The sequence below is a fragment of the Apteryx mantelli genome, chromosome 8 (genome assembly GCF_036417845.1).
Source record: "Apteryx mantelli isolate bAptMan1 chromosome 8, bAptMan1.hap1, whole genome shotgun sequence".
Lineage (NCBI taxonomy): Eukaryota > Metazoa > Chordata > Aves > Apterygiformes > Apterygidae > Apteryx > Apteryx mantelli.
Window position 1 is genome coordinate 34,236,145 of NC_089985.1, and position 12,136 is coordinate 34,248,280.

At 40.9% G+C, this 12,136-nt stretch overlaps 1 protein-coding gene across 1 annotated transcript in view; it reads right to left on the bottom strand.

The window, feature by feature from the left end:
- LOC106489278 (cytosolic carboxypeptidase 6-like) overlaps window positions 1-12,136 on the bottom strand; it is a 243,963-nt gene that overhangs the window by 196,478 nt on the left and 35,349 nt on the right. The window contains exon 3 of the mRNA XM_013948454.2: window positions 6,501-6,615. Within this exon, the coding sequence (XP_013803908.2) occupies window positions 6,501-6,615 (115 nt within the window). The remainder of the gene's footprint in view (window positions 1-6,500; window positions 6,616-12,136) is intronic.

A 12,136-nucleotide genomic window follows, 5' to 3' on the forward strand; every position in this document is an offset into this window, starting at 1 on the left:
TTCTCCCTTGTTATCAGCGTGTTCTCTTGGCCGCAGTCATGTTTTTAACCAAATGGGTCATCAAAAGAGCCTTGGAAAGCCACCTTGGCTACTGCGGAAATGGGAAAGGGGCAGGGAGGAGAAGGGAGTAACACCAGGAGCGTCACTGCTCCAGGGGGTCCCTGTCACGCAGTCACCATCTGCCACCTCCCTCTCAGCAGTCCCAGCCATGAGGCCAAACATCATCTGCCTCTAAATGAACCACCGTGCCCCAGCTGATAACAACTATCATCTAGACTGGCAGTGAGAGACTCACTGCCCCGAATAACCTGCCGTCCAAACCAACAAGGTGCAAGAGGGGCCACTGAGGAGCAGGACTCAAAGCCAGCAGAGAGCCAGGCTCAAAGCAAATGAAGTAGGTGGTGCTTCCCACCCCATACAACCCCATGCCGGAGGGGACTGAGGATGTTAAGGCTTACTGTCCGAAGGGAAACTGGACAAGTACTAGGAAGACAAGTCCACTGCATGTTACTAAGTAGAGAGAAACCACATCAGCTCAGGAAATGTCTAAAAGGGAAATCACTGAAAGCTGGGAGACTACTTGTGGGGAAGCATCGTATAAGCATCTCCTGTTCTTACCCTTCCCTTGGCACCATCGACTACTGGATTACAGGATCCAGCCCCGACACAGAATGGCTGCTCTCACAGTCCCTCCGAGATGTAGAGCCCCTGCTCTGGCAACAACAACATTTGAAAAAAAGAAAAAAAAAACATAGGAAAGTCATGGCAAGGAACAAATCTCCGTTCCATGGGATTGAAAAATCCTTATTTTTCAATAACAAGATGCAGTTCTAAATTTTCAGGGGATGGAACATACTTTCCGTGACTTTGTGTAGTTTTAGAGTATAATTCTCTCTCAATCACATCCCTTCTTCCCTTGGGTTAATGTACCACCAACATTTTCATCACTCAGGCAAAAATCCCACTGAAGGAAGATGAGAAGCGGCATGTGCTGCAAGTTTTGAAGGAGATGAGAAATTTCACACTATCCTGATATCTTCTGGGTAACTGCTTATTTTATGATGACTAATAGGCAATTACTATGGTAATACTGCAATACAACATGTGTGAGGTTTGGGAATGAGAAATTATAGGTAACTACTTTGGACTCATTTCTATGGTAACAAAAAGTAATTGTCATTAAATACCAGTTATATTGCGGCTGTACCTGGTAATTATAGATTTTTTTATGCCCAGTAACATAAATAAAACCAATAAATTTATTCAAAAGGTCTATGATTGTTTACTTATACGTTGTTATATAGAATACACAATGACAAACGCCTAATTAGGAAAAATAAACTCCATCGAGAGCTTCATCTTGTCATCTGAGATGGATACTCTGTTTTTCAATTCAATGCATTGTAGGAATTTCACATGCATGAAATGAAGCTAAGAAAAAAACTTCCCTACCAGAAAACTAGGTGAAAAATAATCAAGAGAGATATTATGCAAATGACATTATGCCTGTGAGTAGCCATGTCTCACAGCACCACCACTGATAGTAAGAACTACACAGCATATCCAGTCACTGTGCATTTTCATGTGTGTATGTATCCAGGTATAAGTATCTCCCCCAAAGCCATATTAACAAAGACCAAACCCAAAATCAGCTCTCCCAAGTGTTACAATATATAGTTCTGATTTCTAGCCAAAATTTTGGCGCAAAGCACATATACTTTTCCTGTCAACAGATCCTTTATACATTACATGTGAACATGGATGCTGCACTTTGACTACTCCTAGAGTCACAAAAATAAAGTCCACAAAAACCTACTCAGGATCAACCTGAAATATTTCATTCAATCTGCAGCCAAGTTTTCCGTTTGTATTTCAGACTCTTCAAGAAAAGGATCTTAGGAAAAAAAGATTTTAAATAACACCATTAACAAACAAAAATAATGAAGATTTTTCCTTCATAAAATGCTAAAATTAATGGTTGAATTAAAGTTTTTCAATGTTTTTCAAGCTTTCCCAGTTCCCATTTTTCACCAGACACTGCCACAGCTAACCAACCAAAGGCAACACAGAAATGCCTAGGAACAAGGGGCCTTAGTGGATTGTGCAACAAAGCCTTTAGAGGACGGTCTGGATATTTTCGACTACCTTGTTATGGCATTTCTGGGATACCTCACTGAAGGGCTGCCCAGGATGAGAAACACATTCTTTTTGGTGCCAGCATGGGGTTTCATCTCCGGAAGGTGAGGCTGACAAACTGGAACTAATCTAAGACGGTTTGGTACAGTCATCTTGCCTGCAGGGACACATTTCAGCATTCAGCTTGCAGAATGCCAGCTTAAGAACAGGCTCTCGATAAAGAAAAGTTCAGGCCAAGCCTGGGGATGCGCGACTTTTAAATCAAGAACACTTTTTTTTCCTTGGTCTAACCTCACCTCCCTAGGGATGGTAATAGATTCAGAAGATGATTATGCTATACCACAAACAGAGAGAGAGAAAGAGAGAGAAGTCAAGAAATCTGCCTTCCCAGCACTACTTTTCCTTTACTTCCTAAAACTGTTTCCCAGTTTAATCCATCAAAGAAAGCGGTATTAGTGTTATGGAAGAATTCACAAATATGTTCACTCCTGCCATTTTCTGTCATAAAGGAAAAAAAAAAAAAATCAAATCATGCCCAATTTCCAGAAGAAAAGAGTCTTTCAAACCAGCTGAGAGCTGAGGAGGGGTTACCAGCCACAACAGAGGGCAGATCAGGCTAAAGAGCCACCATTTCAGCTACGGCAACCGATGGCATCGTTCTGTGCGATTTAATTCACCGGCCCATGTGGGGTGACATTTTCTACACACTGTAACTGTAAAGAGAGTTACACGTACAGTGATACCTGGCTTTAAAGAACTGGAGAAAGCAGCCAAGCCCATATTCCTGTCTTGGGAGAGATCCTACAACCCTGAACACAGTGAACAGCAAGTCCCTGTCATTATCCCGTATGCTAGAAAGAGCTGGATAGAGTCGTGCGGCAAGAAAAGGACCGCGGGCTATTTTTAACTGAAAGAAGAAAGAGTGTAATGCAGGAATTACATCCACGGAAGGGTCCGATGCTCGCAAACTGGCAAACAAGCAGTGCTGCAAGCGGGAGCCACCACCATTAGCCGTTTAGAAATTTGGCTTGTACTAAAAGCAGGTGAACTCTGTGCTCTGAGGGTTCCACTTCTCTGCACTTAACCCCTCGGACACTTGTATCCAGCCTGCTCTGATCTACTGTAGTGTATTTGGCTCCCGAATTTTCATTTCTCATCCCTTTTCAGGAAAATGGGTAAAGCAAAAATTAAATGTTCTGATTTCTCAATAGTCAGTCAGAAACCTCGCTGCAAATAAAGTCCAGTAAAGGTGATTTCACCAACTCTATCACTTTATGTGCATAAGCCATAGCTAATAAGAGACTGAAGAGTGTTAGTTCACTTTCTATTAAAAGATTTATGCACTAAAATTACACGCAAATCATGACTTTTATCAATTTAGTTCACAAAAAGACTTTTAAAATTGTATGTAGACTTCTCAAACATTCTACATTAGAGCGAATGCTTAAACACCTCTTTAGTCACCTAAGACACGCTGCATTTTTATCCCTAAGTGTACGAGTCCACCCATACTCTTCTCACAAACTCTTCCACATACTTGAACACGTCAGCTAAGTTTAGCACCCTGATTCACCGGGCATCGACGTTCATTTCCACAACCACTTCTTTCTGAGCAGCCTGAACGTACGCAACATATTAACAACCCTCCCCACAGATGTTTCTGTGCCGCAAGCGCCTGTGCTTTATAGCTGTGATATTAAACTCACTTGTTGCTGGTTATGAACATTTCACCACAGGAAAGTCCCTGTAGAGTCGCAACCCATTCACTCTGTTCTCTTGAGAGTGAGCAACAGTTTGTAGATAACAGACAATTCTTGGCATTATTGTTGCAGTTTTGGCTTAAACTCCTAAACCTCAGTGCATAAGCACCGAGAACAAAGGAACAAAGATTTCGGAGAAGAGCACAGGACCTGCACCCTCCCTGAGAGGCCCAAATCCCCCAAAATAATGATGAAGAAAATCCCATCAGCCAACTGTTACCATATGGTCCTGTATAAATGAGCGGTTACTTCCCATTTTAAGCACAGAAGAACTAGTATATCCCGTCCGTTCTATGGAAACTGCTGACATACTTTTAAGCTTTTAACGGTGACCACTGTGCCTGGGATTTCAGAGGACAGCAAAGCGCATCCCGTAGCATACTTTGCCAATTGTACAAAGCTGTGTACTGGAGGGGTTAAAAAAAAAAAAAGAAGAAAAAAAAAGTCTCTCTCACCGTGGTAGGAGATCAATTTACAAACTGAAGCATGAGGTTTAATTACCCATTTCACTATCTTAGCTTGCATAGCTCTGAATGTGAACCTTCAATGAACCAAAGAAATAGTCACTAGCTGCTACTTTGAGAAAAGAGGAGATAACAGGAAGTAGAAGTTCAAATGACTAAAACTGCTTTTGCTGCATACAGCACCACAGACCTTGTTTGCAATAGTGGGAGGATTGTCCCCAGCTAGCAGACCTGTATTATACCACGATGCATGGAAGACTTCTCCTGAAAGTCCTCCTTTTGTGCTAATCTGAACAAAGAACCAAAAGAGATGAGATAGACTCATCTAGCCAATCACAGGGAAGTATCAGAGCTAAAATTTCAAATACTAGCAATTGATCCTTGGAGATTTTTCTTTAAATTCATCCAGTAAATTCAAGCAAATAAATTGTGATGTGCTTGTGGATTTTCTGTGAGCAGGAAATAAAGTGTTTGCTGTAAATTATTCACTCAGCACTAGTTAACTACAATGCCAGCACATTACTAGGCTTTTTAATATTCTTCTCAAGATAATAGGTAGCATTTTGCTTATTACCCTCATTTTTAAGTTATTAGTTACATTAGGCCTTTTGTAAATAAAGTGAAGAATTGCAAGCAAATCAAATGCTTTTCCAACTACCTCATTAAAAGTCCTTTTAGTTCAGGAGAGTTGAAAATTCTGCACATCATGAAAGGCTAAAACAATAATATACCATCAAGCTCAGCAATTCCAAATGGAATTCACATGCCCTTTCATAATACCTGGGTTCTCAAAAGACTTTCCAAATTATGACCCATATGCATGTCTGTAAAGCTGTATGCACCTCAAAGGGTATAAATAATAGCCCAGGGAGAAAACCTACAGGACAGGTGAATTTATGGAGGGAAAAGATAGCTACTTAATTACAGCTGGAGTTCCCTAAATGCAATGTCCCTGGAATGGAGTAAAGTAATATAGCACCAGATACTAGAACCATTTTTAGGGCTCTATTCCTGGAAGGTGGCATAACCATTACAGTAAATTTCTAGTGATGTCTGATGCCACTACTGCAATACTGTTCTACATCTTCAGATCAGCCAAGAGTTGAGGAAGTATCAGTGTAGCTGAAGAGAGACCATGTGTCCTTGGAAGTTTCACATATAAAACTATATAAAGACTATGAAATCACCCCGACAACTCCCTACTATTTGTGTTTAGCAAGCAGCATAGCCCAGGAGGGCTAAGCAGCACACATCAAAATAAAGAACAGAGCTAGCAGCATCATTTTCTGCAACTTCTAGCTTCTTCCTCAGCTGTCTCCCCAACCACACAATAGCCTGGTCTTATTCTGCTTAGCAATGCAATACCTAATTAGATCAAAGCTCAAGGTAGCCTGGCTACAGAGTGTATTGTGTTATTTAGTCCTGCGCTGTAAGCAAAATCGCATACAGTATATTACATTTCTCAGGGGCTTCTCCACACAACTATGTGATAGATGTAATTGCCCCCACAAACAAATCATCAACTAATCAACTGCTTTTCATTATCACCTCCAGCAGCACATCTATTTTGTAAATAAATGCATTAAGAGCAAACAATTTTAGGGAAAACAAAAGATTATCTGAATACATTCTCAACAGAGGAGGAGGTAAAGTAGTAATTCAAATACTAAAATGAAGCAAAATTAGCATAGGGTAGCATGATTATTCCATTCCATGTATCACTATCTATTACAGTACAATAATAGACTGAAATCTGTGACTTTAATGGATGATCTGGGTAGTTGAAGGGAACTGTGATTGACTGACACATTTACATAGAGGCTGATGAGCAGCATAATGAATGTATTTATAAAACACAGCTAAGGTCTAACTTAAGCTGGCTTTGGCTCCCACACCTAAGGAGGACTGCACAACAGATATCCTGGTATATCAGAGGGAGAGTTGCTCTCTACCTCCCGAAGCAAGTAAATTTGCCATGAGCCCACTTGCTTGATGGGAATTTCAGGAAGTTTACAGCCACATAAGAACCTCCAACTTAGGAGGAATTAATCAAAACAAACCATATAAGGTTTGGTGCAAAACAATGCAAGGGACATAAGGCAGCTATAATGATATGCAGATTCAGCATTACACACCATACCTGTAATTTCCTAGGTATACTCCATCAGGATTGAGCATGGGTGCAATCTTGAAGACCAAGTGATCTCTCAGTACTTTCGCAATAGGATGCTGGCTCACAAGGAAATCAATTATACCTGAAAGAAACAAAAAAAGAATTTGAAAGTGCCAACCACAATCACCAGGTATCTTTGAAGTTTCACATATGAAAGATTAAATGATCATTCCTCTTGGTTCCTGCTCCTGCTTCCAACAAAACCAGCAATTTCCAGTCACATATCAGTAGTCACCTTCTGAAAACTCCACAAATAATAACCTTAAGGATAAATAACCTTAGTCCACCCTGATAATGCAAGTGAAGTATTGCCACATTATCAAACACAGTCAAGTTACCACAGAGGGACAAGTTACTGCTCATCAGCTGAGCCACAATAACAAACCATGTTTCCTCTTAACTGGCCCAGTGGTGAAGTAAAAAGTATTAACTTAAACCTTGCACCTGACATATCAAGCACGCATACACGGGCACATACTGTAGGCCAGCTCATGAGTGGCAATTTGTCGAGCTGAGGCACCTCAAATGCATTCGAGCATGTATCTGGATCTCCCCTCAACACGTGAACAGAGAGATCAGATCATCCACATACGTAAACAGGCACAAACAGCCCCACTAACTGGGAGAGTTACACCAACTCTGTACCAGGCACAGGAAAACTGTGGGACTGATCGTCCAGAATGGATAAGATCAGATTCTTCACTTGCTGTATACCCATAAAACCCAAGAGTAACTCCACTTCAAGCAGTGCAGCTCCCTTAATGGGAAACAAGGCAAAGGACAGGGAAGCCAGATCCTAAGTGCCTTTCCTCAGGTCACCGCCAGCACCGGGGCCCCGAGGGGCTCCTGCCTCTGGGCCCTGTGCTCAGGGAGCTCCTGAACATCTCCTTGCTCCAAGGCTGCTGCCGGGGCAGTAGGCAGGCAGGCTGGCAGTTAGAGTCATTGCTTATTCCTCCACTGAGTTGATACTAACAGAAATAGCTTCCAGGGAATGAATGTCGAGATAAACTGAGTTCCTGTGTAATCTCAGGACACCCACAGATAGGTCATGACAATTTGCTATTTATTGTAATGTCCATCCTGTGAAGCAGGAACCATTTACCGAATTTTCCCAGAATAAATCAATCACTACTCTCCAGTAACAGGATAAAATTAAGCAGAGAAAAATTAAGGCTGATCACCAGTAAAATTTCACTAATGGCAAGCTTTATTAGACTGAGGAATTGTCTCTCCAGGGGAAGAGTGGAACCCCGTCATCAGAAACATTTAACACTGGACAGGGCAAAGCCCTAGGGAATATATATAACAAGCAATAACTCAGCACAGAAAAGATGGAACAGGCTAAAGAGCTGACTTCAAACCTGATTATTTTTACAATGCAGTCAAAATCTTTAAAAACAAACAAACTAAAAACCAGGTACATGCCAGGTTAAACACACTTGGTTTTAGCTTGGCTGAAAGATACATTAAAGATGGGCCCAAAATCTCACACTCTGTACAGTTCCTGCATTTGGCCTATTTCCTAAGGCCCAATTTTGTATTTCAAATACTAATAAATTTGAACCTATGCTGCTGTTGGAGTGAAATCTAATTTACTGAGGCACATGGGGAAAAAATAAGGCTTCTAAAATGTCTAAGATGATCAAGGTATAATTGACTCTAAACATCAGCAATTTTTTTTCATCTGTTAGTGACTAATCCTGAAGAGAAATAAGTCCCTTTCTGTAACCAGGTCTTCCACCTGAAAAGAGGCTAAACCTGAATTTCAGAGGCAAATTAGCATATACATAATTATATTGCTCGGGAAATGTTTCTGCAATTACCTCCTCGCAACGAAGGAAGCTGAACATCGATCTGCTTTTTGGCTGGTGGTGTGTCTTTTGTTCATTATACAACAGCAAGAACAAGAAGAAACGACAGGGACACAGCTGGATCCCCAATAACCAGGTTTACTAACTGTATGCAAACATGAAAGGCTTAGCTATGTTAAACTGCTGCTCTGACTGTTTTCTGGCAGTGTCTAAAACATAATCCACAGTAAGCACACCTGGAGGGCTCACAACTACTTAGAGCAATACAATCCTGCACCGAGGCCATAGCTCCCTGAGGCAGTACGCTGCTTTTGGTTTTAAGGAACTTGTGACAAGACTCAAAACACCACAGCAATTCAGGTTTCCTAGAAGATGTGAAAGAGTTAACTTTGTCCAGCTTTGTACTTTATCCCAGACCAGGTATCATCCATCCAGCAGCCACAATACAATTGGCATAAAACATTGTATTGCGTGCTCTGATAATTTGAAAAAATATCATAGCTTAACCACAGACCTTGATGGAAGAGGCTTGCCAGGAGACCTGGTGGTGCCCAGAGCAGGCACCTGCAGCAGGGAGGGCCACCAGCACCTCGGGGGTAACTTGACTGCTTTTCATTCAGGAGGTAACTCAAGAGCCCGATGTGTCAGAGCTTTGTTCTTACACTGCCGGTGTTGGGCAAGAGGCTTGTGAAGGTCCTGCTCATTTTGCTCCTGTTATCGATGCAACCTCACTCACAGAGCTTGGCAAAGGCATCTTACCAGCAGTTTCCAGTTTCACATGAGAAATTATTATTTCCCAACCAAGAACCTGACATAATGTGAAAGGCTCTGCATAAACGTGTAATGGGTGAGTCTCTGCCCTGCACAATTCACTGTTGCACCAGACTGAAATGAAGGGACTGACCTTGGACGCTCATTAGGTTAAAAGCAAAATAGAGCCAGCATCTCCTGATGTACCGTGATCTATTAGAAGGTACTGCAGTTAAGTTCACCCAGTCCTAAGCGATTTACTTTATTTTCTTATTTAGGAGACAGTTACTTAAAATGGAATGGGTCTTACCCCATGATAAATATATGAAGCAAGAGTTAAAATAACTAAGTCTAACCTGGAAGTAAAAGCAGTTCCAAAGAGCACAAGAGAAGCATCAAATGAAAACGCACATCTATGTACACACGCCTCACCATAAAATTATTGTAAGCATCAAAATAATCAATATAATTAGCATACAGCTTTGTCTTTCAGAGGAACTCCATGGTCTCTGGATCAATAACATTTAAAATAAAAAGATGGATATCAGACTATTAAAAAATACCATCCTAGGGAACTTGGTCCTCCTGTTAATAAATCAATACAAACTAAATTTTACTGCTTCTATAATCAGCAAGAGACATATCAGTGTATCTCATTAGGCCGGGGTTAAGAATTTGGCAGCAACCAAAGCCCATTTAATATCATTTACTTCAAGGCAGACATGGCAATACAACAGATGCCCTAATTTATTTGTTGATCTTTGCATTAAAATAACAGTTTGCTGGTAAACAGGAAGGGTAATGATGCCAGTCACCCTTGTTAGTGGCTAATAATTGCTTAATTTGTCCACTAATTGACCTGTGCTACTGTTGAAGCACTGGATCGTGTTGCAGGGCATGAAGTAAACAAGGCCACTGTAATGTTACTTTAGAGAATGACTTCTGGAAATAGAACTACTTATCGCTATAAATTTTCTCTTCACAGATGAGCAGATTAATTGGTCTGCCAATTAGTCTGCTATTACAGAAAAAAAGGGCTGCCCACAGATTGGTTGGATCTTCGAACCGCAGCCCCAGTTTGGGTCAAATGAAATAATCCAATCTGAATCAGTCATATCAGCTATGAAAAATAAGGCAAGTATTATTTAAAAACAAATCTCTATGGCTAAAGGGCAAGGAAAATAGTCCAATGACCAAGTATTGGCTCTTCAAGTGATTTTAAAATAAAATGGAAAACACAATGAAATGGGCCTACTCAGACACATTACAGTGTGGAAAAGTTTCCCAATTAAAAGAAGCAAAACAATATAGATTATTTTGGGTATCATCCTTTCTGGAAAGTAATTAAAATCATTATTTTTCAAATAACAACATGCAGTTATAGATGCTGCCTGAAACCGGAACAGCTCAGAAATCAGCATTCAGCCATGACGTAAGAAGAAGCTTATCCCTAGTCCACTAAAAATCAACTGGAGTCTTTACATTAACTTCAAGGAGCTTTTCATAATTGTTGTTAGGGAAAGGAAAGAAAGAACTGAAAACATGGAAAAGGGAAAACAACAGTAGGCAGCTAGATACACAGTATAACGGGTCAAAAAATTTAGCAGTAGATCTTTTACCAGTCCTTCTTGGTAAATAGAGATTCACTGAAACCGTGCTAAATCAGGACCAAATCTCCACTACTCAGAGTCACTTCTCTGTCGTTATTCTTTCTCAAGGCCAAACACACTTTCTCTAACTTCTCTTGCCTTCTGCAGCTCAGTAACTCAGAGCCTCATAGCTATTCCAATGGCAGCTCCTAGGGCACCTCCCTGCCCTTAATCTGCTCAAAGTATCTGCTGGCACTTTGTGAGCAAGTTGATCACTCCCTCTTCTACAACATGTCCAAACTTCTCTGCTCACATAATTTCCACTGCTCTGTCTGGCTGTTTCCTGAAACAACACCTTTAAACTCTGTTTAAACTTCCTGCCATCTCTAAGATGACCTTCCTCCGTGTTTGATCCTTCCATAAGCAAAGCCTGTCTTATTCTCTGTTTCTCCCTCACCACATCCTTTCACTCTGAGTCTGACAATATGTTTAATTATATAACTATATAATACATTTTCCCTGTTCCTATTACTGAAAATCTAATCACCACAGATCCTAATGCAATATGGCAACTGCTAATGCAAACATATCCTGGACTGTGTCTAGTATACGCCAAGAAAGAAGAAGTGATTTATATTTTCAGAGCCATTTCCTAACACTGAATAGCTGCTGGTCTCCTGCACTAAGCTCACCATAGCCTGTAGGTTAAAGAATGTAACAATTAAGCATTAACCACAAAGAGGTGATCTTCTTTGGAAAACAAACACAAAAGGGGTCCTGAATACTCATGCCTGTACAAAAACTACTGAAATGTCCTGTTAAAGGACACCAAAATCAATAAGAAAGACACTATACTTACAGGTTTGCTGAAAGGGGGGAAGCAAAAATTTGAAGGGTTGGGCTTCTTTTGGGAGGTTTTTATAATGTTATGGTGAAAACATACCAAATAATAGAAAATTGTAGCTGCTTGGCCCTATCTCCACAGCAGAAATACAGCAGAAACAGCAGAAAGACCCTGCTGTGCCACCATATGGTTATAAAGGAAAGCAGCTCTCTTTGGGCAGAGAGTCCCTTTTCTATTCAGGCCTTGGCATTTTTCTTGGGACTGCAGGAACAAATATGACAGATGAAGGACACTTCTCCACTCCAGGATGGTGGGAAAGGTGTCATACTCAACTTGAACCCAACTCACCACAGGTCACAGCAATACCATAGGAGTGTGGTCTCTGAAGACCATGTATCTGTGGTTTCAGCAAAGCCTCCAGCACAGGCCAATAGACAGAAACAATCCAATAATGTCTTATTCTGAAGTGTTTCCAATATTCAACAGCAGCAAAAAAAAAAAAAAAGGCAAATGGTGATAAATGAGCAGAGCTGACTCACAGCAGGGCTATTGACATGATCTAGCATCCTGCTGTCACTGAAATTATCCCTACAAAGGATCATCACATGG